The sequence below is a fragment of the Drosophila mauritiana genome, chromosome X (assembly GCF_004382145.1).
Source record: "Drosophila mauritiana strain mau12 chromosome X, ASM438214v1, whole genome shotgun sequence".
NCBI lineage: Eukaryota > Metazoa > Arthropoda > Insecta > Diptera > Drosophilidae > Drosophila > Drosophila mauritiana.
In genome coordinates, this window is record NC_046672.1 from 13,474,085 (window position 1) to 13,489,115 (window position 15,031).

Below are 15,031 nucleotides of genomic sequence, written 5' to 3' on the forward strand. Positions count from 1 at the left end.
TGTATTCTTACTTACGCACAAAAGCATCTTGCTATGAAAGTAGTTTCTTTTAGGGATTAGTATATTATATATTGCATATTCCACTGGCTTCATCAGACCACCAATGTAACCCACTGGGTGTAGGGCACCAGGGGGCTTAGGTAGCCAACTTCAAAGAGCGGCTAGCGGGATCCGCGAGTAGTTTGCGCCCAGACCTCAACCACAATGGACACCTTGCTGGCTGGTTGGACGCAGTCCGGGGATTATCTGCAGAATAGATGGACCTTGCTGCTGGACACCGTTGGTGAGGATTCGTGGCGTCTGTGGGTGGTGGGCAGCACGCTGGTCATCTTTATCGTATACTGGCTCTATGCGGGCATCTTCACCCTGATGGACATTACGAATCGTCCACGTTTCCTGCGCAAATACAAGATCCAGCCGGGCCAGAATGAGCCAGTGGATCTGGCCAAGTTGTGGCATGCCGTCAAGGTGGTGCTGTTCAATCTGACGGTGGTTAACTTTCTGGTCAGCTGGGTGGTGTACGAGTTCGTTTACAAATCGGAGAACAGCCAGGACATCCGTGTGCTGCCCACATTCAAGCGATCCCTGCGTGATTTGGCCGTGTTTGTGGTGCTGGAGGAGATCATGTTCTACTATGCCCACCGCCTGCTGCACCACAGATCGGTGTACAAGTATGTCCACAAGAAGCACCACGAGTGGACGGCTCCCATTGCAGCCATCACGCTGTACGCCCATCCGGTGGAGCATGTGTTGGCCAATCTGTTGCCGGTGGCCACGTCCATTGCCATCCTGGGCACCCATGTCGCCCTGGCCTACGTGATCTTCGCCCTGGCCATCATCAACTCGATGAGCGATCACACGGGCTACAGTTTCCCATGGTCGGCGGGATCGGTGCGTTTCCACGACTATCACCATGCCAAGTGGGTATCCTGCCTATCCTCGCCATCCGTTGCATCTTCATAGCTACTCTTCTCCTCCTTCTTCCAGGTTCAACTACAATTACGGAGTGCTTGGTCTTCTGGACAAGCTGCATGGCACATATCGCGCTCCTGCGGAGCAAAAGGCTCACTTGCAGAGGATTAAGAAGGTCAAGAAGAAGTCCAAGTAGTTCAAATGATTCAATTACTCGTTTTTTTTTTATATTAGTTTTTTATTGCTTAAATATACCAGGAAATTATTATATTTTTGGGATTTAAAAAAATAAATGGGATTTTAGAAATTGTATTAGTTCTAATTGTTAATTAATTGAAAGATACTATCATAAGCAATATTAATTGAGCACATTCTTTCAATTGATTTATACATAATACTCTTAAAAAATAAATAGCACAAGCTAAATAAAGTCTTACAAATATTACAACATTTTGATTTGTTCAATTAACAATAAAAGCTTTTCAGAACCCACTTAGTTAGCTAGCCAATTTTGCAACCGTACGCTTAATCAAACCGATTAAGTGTTTAAAGCTTAAATTCCGATTAAGGTGGTGCCATCCCGGAACTGCTCTGTGGATCGTGTGGATCCCCCAACCATTATGAACCGTTGATAAATGGTGGAATCAAATGATAGCGCCGAAGAAAAAGGCGGGAATTACTAGAGCTATGGGTTTATTGAGTGTCGCGGAGTAGGGCGCCGTCATCCAAGGCGGCGATCCATTCGCAGATCCGTTTGAAGAACTCGGCGTCCACCAGCTCGATGATGCGCACGTTCTCCGGATACTTCTCGCGCTCCCGCAGATGATCGAGAACCATCTGGCCGCGGGTGTGGGTGCCCCGCAGATCCACGGTGGCGTGCCAGGTGTTGTGCCTCCGGATCAAGTGATCCTCGAATAGCCAAACGGCCACGGCGATGGCGTCGCAGGGATTCCACGTATCGATCCCGTACTGCTCGATCATCGGCAGCCACTGGGCGGCCTCCACCTGGTTGAGCATGGTGATCGCCGGATGTCCTGCTTCCTTGGCCCTTGCAGCGAAATCCTTCAGGCGCCAGTTCTGCAGAAGAAGAGGGATTAGGTTCGAGAGGTCTTTCACTGCTGGGAAAATGCTAAAGCGCAAACCTGAACTCAGGATATGTTAAACTCACAATGTGTATATTGAATCGCTCCGGGAGGCAGGCCTCCCACGGCAGGATGGTGATGGGGCAGCGTGTCCTTAGCAGCACCGTGTGCGCCGCCTCCGGATCCGAGTGAAAGTTGAACTCCGCCGAACGCGAGGAGTTGCCCACGCCCTGGTAGTTGCCGCCCATGATGAACAGATCACGGAAGTTATCCCCGAACTCCGGACCGTACATCGTATAGCCCAGGGCCAGATTTGTCAGCGGACCCACGGCAAATATGGTGATCTGTTTGGGCCTGGAACGGCAGAGATCATGGATGGCGGTCACCGCGTGCTCCGCCTGCACGATGTCCTCCAACTGAAGAGCGCAGTCGTCGGTGAGACAGTCACCGAATCCGTCGCGGCCATGGAAATACTTTTTTTCATCCTCCAGAGAGGGAATGAGGGCATCTACGGCGCCCAGGTATATGGGAATCTGCAATTGGTAAACAATGGTCAGATGCAAAAAGCGAAATAATTTCAGAAAGAAAGAAAAATTCGAATAAATTTCTAAAAAATATTCAAATAATTGTTGGAACAATGAATGGCGCTTTCATTTTAAGCAATCGCAGAAAGAAAGACTTTAAAAATGTCACGTAATATTAAACGCCAAGCAATGCTAATTATTATTTTTATATAAGCTTATGTGGCGTTGTTAATAATTCTTTAAAAAAATGTATTCCATTTATTGCACATTTGCACATATTCATAAATTAATATTTGATTGCAGGTACCAATGCACAACACTGATTTGTTTAAATATTTGCACACACGACACTTAAACAAAATTCACAATGTATTGGCTTGTATTTTTGATTGTAAAGTTTTAAATATATTAAGTAGGCAAGAACCAAAATGCAGCGACACAAAAAACGATCTTAAATGCCTCAACTGATATTGAGATTCTTAAATCAAAATCACAACTCTATGGAATAGAACTTTTCTCTCTGTGCACTTGAGTTTATTTATATTTACGTCTGTGCGCTTGCAGGCATCCAGTATCCGTCGCATATTGCGTGCCGCGTTCTCCCTGCTGGTATTGCCGCATCCCATCGTGGTGATGGCCAGCAGATGGATCCCATGGCTCTCAGCCGCGTGCAGGAGCAGGAGCAGTGCCCAGGCATCGTCGCTCCCCCCATCGCAGTCGAGGATCGCGTATCTGGGCGCTGGTGCTGCTACTCCTTCTCCGCCTCCTCCTGCGCCGTTTTCCACTGTGCGTCCGTCCGCCATCGCCGGCAATTGGTGAATGTGCCCGAACAGCGGACTACGGACTACCCATATAGTATGCACATACGACAATCATCTGGTCGCCGCCGCCGGACTTCGTCTATCGGCTCGCCTCGGTTATGAGTGTGCCTCTGGCTCTGGTTCTGGTTCTGGTTCTGGGGCATGGGCATGGGTATTACCAGAGCACCATATCGCGGAATTTCATAACGCTCGTTCTCGCCGTTCCCCGACGCAACTCAACTAAACTAAACAAAACCAAACTGAGCAGCTCACATGTGCGGTGGGCGATAGCGATACTCCGTATGTCACCATGTGTGCAATTCAATTCATATCTGCGCTGTATTTCACGTTCGCGCCCAGCGAGAACGGGACAAACGGATAAGATGTGTGGGAATACTGCCACCCATCTGGTCGGCCATTGAATGCCCTTTCCTCAAGCAGATGTTACGCGTTGGAGTTTCCCTGATTACGTTAATAAATAAATATAAATCTATGGGATAAAAGGTGATCTATTTATCATAACTTGGCTAATAATGATCATACAGCGAAAACAATGACAGTTTTATGTAGCTTTTTACCAATGCCAACGATCTCTATCATTTTTTGAATGATTTAGGAAATCAAAATTTTGGTCAAATTTTCGCATTTTTTGTAAGGGGTACCATCATCAAAATTTGCGAAAATTTGAAAAATCCTAGAATTCCAAAACTTGAATGCAAATAGATTGGGATTTAAAAAACAAACTCAACGAGGTATGACATTCCATATTTGGGTCATTATTTCCAATGTTTTGATCAAAATACCGAATACTTTTTTCACAAAAAATCTGCGAAACTATTTTTGGCAAAAAACTCAATTTTCAAGTTGGCTTTTTTGGCTATAACTTGGCTAATAGTGGTCACAGAGCAAAAAGAAGACCCATTTTATACTCCTTATAACCAATACTAACAACGCCTTTCACTTTTAAACTAATTTTGTAAAATTAATTTTTGGCCAAATTTTCGCATTTTTTGTAAGGGGTACCATCATCAAAATTTGCGAAAAATTGAAAAATCCTAGAATGCCCAAACTTGAATGCAAATCGATTGGGATTTAAAAAACAAACTCAACGAGGTATGACATTCCATATTTGGGTCATTATTTCCAATGTTTTGATCAAAATACCGAATATTTTTTTCACAAAAAATTTGGGAAACTATTTTTGGCAAAAAACTCAATTTTCAAGTTGACTTTTTTGGCTATAACTTGAATAATAGTGGTCACAGAGCAAAAATAAGACCCATTTTAAACTCCTTATAACCAATACTAACAACGCCTTTCACTTTTAAACTAATTTTGTAAAATTAATTTTTGGCCAAATTTTCGCATTTTTTGTAAGGGGTACCATCATCAAAATTTGCGAAAAATTGAAAAATCCTAGAATGCCCAAACTTGAATGCAAATCGATTGGGATTTAAAAAACAAACTCAACGAGGTATGACATTCCATATTTGGGTCATTATTTCCAATGTTTTGATCAAAATACCGAATATTTTTTTCACAAAAAATTTGGGAAACTATTTTTGGCAAAAAACTCAATTTTCAAGTTGACTTTTTTGGCTATAACTTGAATAATAGTGGTCACAGAGCAAAAATAAGACCCATTTTAAACTCCTTATAACCAATACTAACAACGCCTTTCACTTTTAAACTAATTTTGTAAAATTAATTTTTGGCCAAATTTTCGCATTTTTTGTAAGGGGTACCATCATCAAAATTTGCGAAAAATTGAAAAATCCCAGAATTCCCAAACTTGAATGCAAATCGATTGCGATTTAAAAAACAAACTCAACGAGGTATGACATTCCATATTTGGGTCATTATTTCCAATGTTTTGATCAAAATACCGAATATTTTTTTCACAAAAAATCTGCGAAACTATTTTTGGCAAAAAACTCAATTTTCAAGTTGGCTTTTTTGGCTATAACTTGGCTAATAGTGGTCACAGAGCAAAAAGAAGACCCATTTTATACTCCTTATAACCAATACTAACAACGCCTTTAACTTTTAAACTAATTTTGTAAAATTAATTTTTGGCCAAATTTTCGCATTTTTTGTAAGGGGTACCATCATCAAAAATTGCTAAAAATTGTAAAAACTTAAAGTTCCCAAATTTGAATGCAAATCGATTGGGAATTGAATTACGAGCTCAGGAAGGTATGTCACTCCCCATTTGGTACAGTTCTACCCAAGTTATGGCCAAACATATATGGTTTTTTTTGTTAAAAAATCCGAGAAACTAACTTTTGTCAAAAACAGATATTTGAACAGACTTTCAGTGTAACTTCGTTATATTTCATCATATAGCTAATGAAATTATTGCCTATACAGCTGTTTGCCCACTATACCTATAATAAAATAATAACATAATAATCCCAATAAAGAGTACATAGGTACATGTTAAGTACATACAAAGGTGATAAGCTAGTTTTGTCCCAAATATGTATTTTCCCTATCAACAAGACTTTCTCCTAGAAATCTTTCTATGTCAATCTGCTGAATAGGAAGGGAAGAATTCAATTTACAATTTAAGTCAATGAATAATAGAGACGGGATCCGAAGGGCAACTGGAACCACTATACTATGGTTGCAACAATGGTAATCAAGTTGCGGCAGGTCGTCGCGATAATAGCGATCCATGGTGAGAAGCGCCCACTTGCGACACTTGAGGTAATCTAGACTATAGAATCTAGAATGCCAGACGAGAGTACATCCCATATAAGTAAGTAGTTGGAAATGAGCGTGGAACACCCACTTAAGTCATTAAACGACTATGCTCTATTTGGTTAGTCTATTTTCTTATTCTCGAGTGTTGAAATAATGAACATTTTTAAGTCCGAAGGTTCATATGCATAAGCCCTAAATAAATGCGATTAAATGGGACTTAGTTTGAATGGGAAGTCTTCTTTCTTTTAATTGTTTATTAAACAAACTTAGCAAGATTTCAAATCTCCAAATACAAACCAGCTTAAATCAAAGGGAGAAATACAAACAGATACCTATGTATAGTAAGTTAATACTAATGATAATTCATTGAACTTCAGCTTTTTTTTATACTTTTTTTATTTATTAAATATTTATTATTAAATATGTACAGCTGAATACCCTAACTATAGTATGATATCATATGTTACATGTTGTAAAACTGTTGGTAACAGCTGTTTATTTTGCGTTATTGCAGATGATTAGTTCTTTTGAAATTTTAGCAAGTAACTTAATAGAAGGAGTGATTATCTAGTTGAAATAAAAATGTTACTAAATAATAAAGCTTAAAATATAATTCTATACATTCAGTCAGTAATAATCGCGACCAGAACGGAATTCATCGTTATGCCCCCTGCTTTGCGAGCCCAAAAAAAAACCATCCGAATTTAGTTAAATATAGTATTTTATTCATGGCGGCCACCATTGGGCGATAGTTTGTTCCGTAATCGATAGAAGCTGCAGCAACCAGTTTGGAATAACATTCGGCATGGACAAGAAGCAACGCCTCGTGGTCTACGACTGCGATATTGGGACCGATGATGCCTGGGGCCTGGCCATGATGCTGCGGGCGGAGGAGCTGACTCTGCGCGGAGGAAGGACCTGCAAAGTGGTGGCCATAACGACGGTGCAGGGCAACACGGACGCGGACAATGGAACACTGAACGCCCTGAGGGTGCTCCACACGTTGAACAGGCGCGATGTGAAATGCTTTGACCAATCGGATTTCCCAATCGTGCTAACAATCTGATCTACACAGGTTCCGGTCTTTAGGGGCTGTTACGAGTCCATAGTGCCCCGCACATGGGAGTACACCAACTGTTTCCATGGCCAGGATGGCCTAAACGATGTGGGCAACTATCCCGCGGTCGATGTGGAGCAGGAACTGCAGCCGGAGCACGCGGTCAATGCCATGTACCGCCTGGCCAGAGCTAATCCCGGCCAAGTGGACTTCCTGCTGTGCGGACCACTTACCAACTTTGCCAACTGCATCAATCTGTATGGAAACTCATTTCTGACGAACATTGGCCGAGTCTATATAATGGGCGGCAACATTTTCGGCAAGGGCAATGTCACGAAAAGTGCCGAATTCAACTTCATGATGGATCCCGAGGCGGCGCACATTACCCTGGAGCGTCTGCTGGAGCCGGCGATCATCCTGCCCTGGGAGCCCTGCATCGATGGAGAGTTCGACACCACCCTCGACTGGCGACTGAATGTCCTCGGCGCTGTGGATCATCCCTTCATAGAGCTGCTCACGCGCGTGGAACGCTCCATGCTGGAGCCGCGAGGATTCGTCAAGTGGATCAGTTGTGACTCCCTGCTCACCGCCGCCTACCTCTTCCCGGATGCGATGATCGCCGAACAGCGGAAGTACTATGCCACCGTGGAGCTGAGTGGCAACCACACCCGTGGCCAGATGGTGCTGGATCACCTGCGCGGCCGGAAGGTGGACGACATCCATGGCAAGAAGATTAATGTGCACATCATTAGGCGCCTCACCAGTGGAGCGACCTTCCGCACAATCATCGCCTGGACGGGATTCCTTCCCAACACCGATATCGCACAACTATGCGCTTAGCATCTTAAATATACATGTCACAAAAATGTAAAAAACCCTTTCATATGGTTTATGGCCTGATAAGGCATCAGGTGATCTCTGATTTGGTCACAGATTATACTACATGGACTGGGAAAGAATATGCTTGTAGATAGGGGGGTTAGTAGAAAGTCGAGAATGATGATAGCCCAAATTACCCAGATATAAGTTCATAGCATACCTGTCATACGAGTGATGATTTGCCAACTGATCTCTTGCATCACTATAGATTCCAGATGGAACCATCGAGTGCCCAGTCCATTTGAAACTACAAAAAAGTCTGGTGTATATATTTCCTTCTACAGAAGTGTATAATCAGTGTTCCATTAAATCGATCTGATGCGAGTGTTCAAATTCACAATGTGCTATATAAATCTACATGCTTGACTACCAACAAAAAAAAAAGTTATGCCCATCTCCCAAGGAAGTGTTTTCAAAGGTTGGGAATTAGCATAAGCTACATTGGTCTTACGTTCACACTTAAAATCGAATTTGCAATTCAGAAAGGAAATACAATTTGAATTGCTCTTATGGGTGCAATATGTTAAATTAACAAAAGTTTAGCTATAGTGAGTTTATAGATGTTTTTAGGACATTTTAAGCGAATAGTTGTGATATTTTTTGTAATGTTTTTCTCGGGCTTAAATTGCCCACAACATATATAATTGACCTTCCTAATTGGTTTTGTATAATATGGTTTGCATTGGGGTTGTGAAATTGTCTTATGATCAACAAATTGATCTTATTAATAAACATACAGTGCGTTTTTAAAAGTGCAACTTTTGGAACATTAAAACATTAAAGTAATTTCCCCCAATTGGGTTACATATAATTTATAATTTTTAAATACGGTGTGTAAATATTTGATCATTATAAATAATTTGATGTCTTAAAAAATCAGGTAAAACAATCAGTTTAATGCCAGTTTAAACCGCACCGTACACAACCAATAACACAACAAGTAATATCTTTCATATGTAAAATCTGATGATTTATCCGATTATCTTTTTGTAAGGATGAAGGATCGCCTAGTTGATTCTTTAATTAGATTGTTGTACAAATTGTTTGGACAGGCGGACGAACTGTTTGTCCAGTTAGTTTAGCTTGAGCATTAGACAAGATAAATCACTTTTCGATAAGGCAAACTGCAAAGGACTCTACGAAGGCTGACTACCTAGAAAAGGATCTAAACAAAATATGAATCTCTACGCCTAGGCCTACACATATGTATGCATTCCAATTCTGTATACGTACAGGATAATGCCTTTTGCTGCCGAATAGTAAAGCTACATTATGACTCCCAATTGCTAGATATGACAAAATTTAGTAGTAGTAGTCTTAATAGCAGTTATGGATTGCATAAAACAAATATCTTCTTAATTACAAAGGTTTGCATAAAACTATCAACAATTAAACGGATAAGCACATACTAATTAAGTATATGATTTTCTTTGGAGGTAAATTTATTTAATGACCACATGTGTAACTAGAACAGGACTGATATTTTTAAGGAAACATTTTTACGAGCAATAGAAGGCACATAGTTGCAAAAGATAGCCGATGCCTAATTACAACAAATTTCATGTATATTTCTTAGCGTGGCAGCAAAAGGTCATTAAGCTGTGGTTAAAAAAAAAATCTGTGTATAATATATAAATCCAGTGCATTGCGAGTATCGCGTTCCTAGACGGGAATGCCGGTGCGATCCTTGATCTTGCCAAGCACATTGACATGCACCTTTGAGTAACCACTGGGCTTCTTGGACAGACCGCCTGGGGCAGCTGCACCTGGCAGCGGGACCGCTGCCGTGGAAATGCCCACGTCAATCGATGCGGACGCCGAGGCCGAGGACAACGGAGACGAATGCTTCGAGTCGTCCAGGTGGGAGGATCTCTGGGTGGAGAGCAGCAAGTCCTCGCTGCTGGGGCGCAATTGTGCCGACGATGGTGTGTAGATCGGTTGCAGCTTCTCCGCCTCGTCGTCAATGGCCTTGAACTGCCAGCTCCAGTTGGGTCGATACAAGAAGGGGCGATGGTCGAACCGATTATCATCGGGACTGTAGCTCTCCGCGTGGACCGACGGCGTCAGCACGGTCATCTTGTGCCGATTGATGGCGTAGCAGAGGAAGAAGTGCTTCACTTTTTCGGCCACCTCCTTGGGGCTAAGGTCGCTCTTCCAGGTGGCCACTAGGTGGCAAAACATGCTGTAGGGGCCGCAGAAGGACTGTTTGCGCAGGCGCCCGTACTGGGAGAGCTCTGCATAGGTCATTCCCATGTCCTCCTCGTCCGTCTGCTGCAGCTCCCCGTTCTCCTGCAGCGGTTCCAGCTCGGCGGTGGGCGGGGCATCGATGATGGACTCCAACACGGGCAGGTTGAATCTGGCAAATGGGGAATCGAGGTCAGTAAATTCTATCTATATTCTCCGTCATATAAGGCAAATATTAGCTTACTTATCCTTAGCATAGGTCAGAAACCTGCGTAAATCCATTTTGGAAATCCCACCAATAGGATTGATGTCCGCCGAGGAGCAGTCATATTTGGTGAGGTAACCGCGCAGCGATTCATCCACATTGGCAGAGCCCAGGACGAGCAAGCCACCGGGCCTGTTTCTTACCCACAACGTCAACTGGGCAAAGATGTAGGCCAGGACCATGCGTATCCTAGATTGCATATTCTGCAATGCCAGATTCTGTCGAGCACATCCGCCCTGGGTCCGGAAACGAGGCGTCAAACCAGTGACGGCATTGAATATGCTCAATAGGGCATTCACCGCCGAGTCAATGCTGATCTCGATGTGGTAACTGCCCACTTGGTTGGCCAATTGGGCTGCCCGTCGACGGGTTTCCTTGCTGCTATTAACGCTGCCCATGTAGCAGGTGACCAGCAATCGATTGCACAATCCGGCGGCATTGTCCGGTGTATAGTCCGAGTCGGCAAGAAGCTGTCGGATATCGTGGAGCACCTGGGCGTCGCCCAGCTGGACAGCCTGCACGATCTGCCGGCACATGGAGTGCACTATTGCGGCCGAGCTACTTGAATCGACACCACCACTTAGGGGCAGGAAAAATCCCCCCTGACCGGATCTCCTCAGATAGTCCCACAGCCAACAGGCCGGTCCCAGGGCAATCTCCTCCTCAGGCGTGTGAATTGGCCAATTCAGAGGAGGCGTCGACGTCTTGAATATGTCACTGTGCGTGGACATCTCAAAGTCACAGTGGATCCTTGGGTAATCCGCTGCCGATGCAGCAGTCATGCAGCGTGATCTCAGGCTCACTCGGTAGGCACGTATCTCCTCCAGATCGATGGTGGCCAGCGTGACCTCCACATCCTGCAGTGCGAACTGCTGACCGCGCGCCAGGATCTCGCCATTCAAGGCTATGGCCGAGCAACCATTGAAGTACACCCGCTGACCATCGCAACCTCGAAGATTGCTAAAGAGATAGGCTCCGCCGGCCTTGAAGCTGGCATTCCGGATGAGATCGCTGGTGATGTGCGCCTTTCGCAGTTCCATATAGCTGCCGGAGCTGTTCACAATCAGCTCCACACCGGCCAACGACATCTCGATGTGCTTGCTGCGCACATTCCACAGCTCCTCGCAGATCTCGTAGCCCAAACAGGTGTCCCTGGTGGCTATCACTGCGTCGCCAAAGGGAACCGTCTGCTGACCCGTATGCTGGGCAATCATTCGCGGCAGCACGTACTCCTCCGTTTGCAGGGCTTTCGTCCAGGCGGTGAACCAGCGCGACTCCCTATAATTGCCATCGTCGCACATGGCCATCTTGGGCCGGATGAGCAGGATCTGGCGATTGAAGAACGCCACCCGACAATTGTAGGCCACATTGCGATGCATCACCGGCATGCCCACGTCCACCAGCATATTTTCACTACGATTCGTTCAGTGGGTTAGGTTAATCCATGAGATAAAATATTAGCACTTACCACATGGGCGACATCATCACCTCCAGCAGAACCTCCCACGAGTGCAGGAATGTGTCCGGCTCACGGAAGTGGTCCTCGCAGCTGTAGCCACTGTGTTGAAAACAAATGGATTGAAATTGTATTGGTTTTTAGTTTGCTACAGGATTAGAGATGAGATCCTGCGACTTACCAAACTTCCAGCTCCGGTCCCGTGCGATAGCTGGCGCCCATGTCCTTGGCCTCCAGGATGGACTGCAGTATCCTCACCATGTTCCCCTCAAAGTCCAATGCCCATTGGTTCAATGTGGACACCGCCACGGTCACCTTGCGTCCCATTTTTACTGTGTTTCCTGTGTATCTTCCACTACGTTCAAATCCCGTGTTTTGTTGGTTGTTCTTTTTATTTTTTGGTTTGTTGTTTTGGTTCCTTGTTGTTGCTGTTTCGCTTAGTTTTATTGTCAGTTCAAAAATCGGCAGTTATCAACTGAAAATGAAGAATCGGAAACGAACGAAGAGGTGTCTTAATATGGCCTGGTGGTTCACAATGCAGCTGCAATTAATTTGATGGCAGCGATTCAATTCGATGGACTTGGTCGACTCTTGGAGCTTTTGGCTCTGTTTGTGTGGCATTGTTGATTTCGCTGTTGTTGCTCGTTGTTTGTTGTTATGGCCATATATCTGGGTTATTGATCAAACAGCCGCAGAGTCGCCGGTGGCAGCGGCACTCGCAAATTGGCCCGCTGACGTAGCCGGCATCTAAAATTAGATGCTAAGGACCAAGCCAATGGCAGCGGCAGGATAATGGCTAATGCGACACAGAGCCCATCGCAAATCGCTCAATCAACCCTCGAACTTTTCGAATTGCACCAAAAGTGGCTATAAACCCAAGCGATTTGGGCAGCAGTAAAACTCAAATGGAGAAACATATGCTAGTTGCTATTTAAAAATTCGAAATAAATGGGAAGTTCTTAAATTGATGATACTAAAGCAAAAGCATTTCCATATATACGTACATATATATTTAAAAGAGAGATCTTCGGTAGATTATGAATTGAAATTAATATTGAGACAATGTATTTTGCATTGTATTTGTGTAATATTTAACTCTAGAATTTATGAAGTGCTTTCGGCTTAAATTTAACCCTTGCCAGTGTGTTGCACATTGCAAATTCCGCATGAAGTTAAGGAATTTCCGCTCCTTTGGCCACTTCCTTTCACACCCATGGCCCACTTTTCCACGTAAAAACCAGCAAAACCTCCCTAAAACAGCCACCATTAACTCACTTTTTCCCTCCGGTTACCACAGCACCCCATATATCATCATTCATGACGCACTTTTGGCATTTCAAGCTGAAAAATTGAAAGCCAGACGAATAATGTTTGCACAGTAAAAATATGCAAAGAAAAGGCGTCGATTTAAATATTAATAAAATAAACTAATATTTACTATTTGATGTAAGTAGATTTGTATTAACAGAAGTCAAGTGAAATGTGTAACAAGCTTCAGTGTAAAAATAAAGATTTTAAAAATTAGAAATAAGCATTAAATACAGTGACTAACTACTATGTTTTCTATTTGATGTTTTAGAAACAAACAGAATTTAAATTGTTTACTTGAAACGATTGCGATCTTCATGCATATTTTTGCGCAGTGTTTTCCGCAGCACCATCCTTGTACCTCACTTAACCAAAAAAACCTTATCCAAATTTACTTTGCCAGGCAACAAAAGTTTAAAGCACGCATACACACACTTTCACACACACACACACACACACATGCATGCATGCATGCATGAGGTGAAATTTCGCATAAAGTTCAGAGTTCATTTAGTTTTGCCCGTAGAAGTCGCGCATATTTCATTTCTCCCGCTTGATGGCTGACAGGAACATTCTCCCCTCAACCGAAGTCGAGCTAAAACTCAAACTCAAATTCAAATCCAAACTGGAGAACCAGAAGAGTCCAATGCCCCAACCCCAGCACCACCAAGTTGCCCAAGTTGCCCATAAAAGTCTGACAAAGTTGCGTTTAGGATTTTTCGACGCCTCGGCGTTTTTGTGGAAATGTGTAAAGATGGACTGTCAGGTGCAGCAGAGCTGTCAATTTTGGTGAAATAAAACGAAAATCGGGGTGGGAGAAAAGTTGGAAACATAGCTACTCAATGCGATATTGGAGCCATTTGTTGGTTGGTTTAAGTTACGTTAAATGCGTAAGCAATAAATTAATGATTGTATGCTAAGGATATCTATGCAGAGGGGGTCTAAAAGTATGCTGCAAATCTTAAAAATATATCAAAGCATACTTTTGAGAAGCGTTTTTTTTTTGAGTCTCAGAAGATTTTGTGCTAAAACATTATTAACTATTAATTTTGTAAAAAAACAGCTGCCATTTGATTTCGGAGTTTGTAAAATGAACTACAAATTGTGTTTATAAATTAAAATTTATAATTGGCTTGAAAAGAAACTAGTTACAAACCTAAGGTTCAGCTTTAAAATGGCCACAACAGCAACACTGGTCAGGTGCCCACTGGTAAAGTGGGCGTAAGGGGCGTGGCACATTGACGTGCGCGTGTGATTGTGTATGCGAGTATGCGTGTCGCAAGCGAAATGCATTGAACTTTGAACCGCAGGCAAAGGGCAAAGCCTCAGGACTCACTGCTAAGAACAAAAGGCCGCCATTCCAATGCAGTGAATGAAAACTAGAGGAGAAAGCGGGTCGGAGAATGCAGAATGGAGAATGGAGAATGCAGAATGCGGAGCGCAAAAAAAACTTTTGCCAATTGGCAGCCAATTTTAATGGCACATAATCAGCAGTGGCAGCGAAATGGATAGTTTGAATGTGGGAATGTGGGGGGAATCCGATAAATATGCCAGTGCATACAATTATCTGCGATAAAGGGTGTCCACGGTGCGGATTAATTGTAACTTTTAAATATATGAGCATATTACCATTTCAAACTGGGATGTGTTATCTAAAAGACGGCACTGAACTTAATCATTATGCAAACCCAGTTTCTTTAACAGATTCAAAGCTAAATAATCCATATTTAATTGTGTTAATCAATTATACATATTAGAATATGTTGTATTTTTTAAGTAATAAATATTCGTGAATATTTGTTTAGCTCTAAGTCAATAAAACATAAATAAAAGCGTTTCTGTTACTTTGGACTAATGT

General features: G+C 43.2%; 4 protein-coding genes across 5 annotated transcripts in view; 2 read left to right on the forward strand and 2 right to left on the reverse strand.

Annotated features, from left to right (window-relative positions):
- The first annotated feature begins 203 nt into the window (after positions 1–203).
- On the forward strand, positions 204–1,185 carry LOC117148250 (fatty acid hydroxylase domain-containing protein 2). Its single transcript, XM_033315553.1, has 2 exons — positions 204–920; positions 988–1,185. The coding sequence occupies exons 1-2, from the start codon at positions 205–207 to the stop codon at positions 1,106–1,108; spliced, it is 837 nt and encodes a 278-aa protein (XP_033171444.1). The 5' UTR covers position 204; the 3' UTR covers positions 1,109–1,185.
- On the reverse strand, positions 1,176–3,629 carry LOC117148249 (pyrimidine-specific ribonucleoside hydrolase RihA). The gene is made up of 3 exons (XM_033315552.1): positions 3,067–3,629; positions 2,081–2,527; positions 1,176–1,989 (listed from the first exon to the last, which is right to left on the reverse strand). The coding sequence occupies exons 1-3, from the start codon at positions 3,319–3,321 to the stop codon at positions 1,606–1,608; spliced, it is 1,086 nt and encodes a 361-aa protein (XP_033171443.1). The 5' UTR covers positions 3,322–3,629; the 3' UTR covers positions 1,176–1,605.
- A 2,897-nt stretch (positions 3,630–6,526) lies between these two features.
- LOC117148733 (pyrimidine-specific ribonucleoside hydrolase RihA) lies at positions 6,527–7,956 on the forward strand. Of its 2 annotated transcripts, none has more exons than XM_033316298.1 (2): positions 6,527–7,042; positions 7,100–7,956. In XM_033316298.1, the coding sequence occupies exons 1-2, from the start codon at positions 6,830–6,832 to the stop codon at positions 7,919–7,921; spliced, it is 1,035 nt and encodes a 344-aa protein (XP_033172189.1). In that variant the 5' UTR covers positions 6,527–6,829; the 3' UTR covers positions 7,922–7,956. The 2 variants fall into 2 exon arrangements, with proteins under 2 accessions (XP_033172189.1, XP_033172190.1); XM_033316299.1 differs by having other exon boundaries at positions 6,961–7,035.
- Positions 7,957–8,218: 262 nt separating this feature from the next.
- Positions 8,219–15,031, reverse strand: part of LOC117148732 (glutamine-dependent NAD(+) synthetase) — a 35,145-nt gene continuing 28,332 nt past the window's right edge. Inside the window, exons 4-7 of the mRNA XM_033316297.1 lie at positions 12,047–12,340; positions 11,878–11,967; positions 10,389–11,822; positions 8,219–10,316 (exon numbers count right to left, since the gene is read on the reverse strand). Coding sequence (XP_033172188.1) covers positions 9,623–10,316; positions 10,389–11,822; positions 11,878–11,967; positions 12,047–12,192 — 2,364 coding nt within the window. The 5' untranslated portion in view covers positions 12,193–12,340 and the 3' untranslated portion in view covers positions 8,219–9,622. The remainder of the gene's footprint in view (positions 10,317–10,388; positions 11,823–11,877; positions 11,968–12,046; positions 12,341–15,031) is intronic.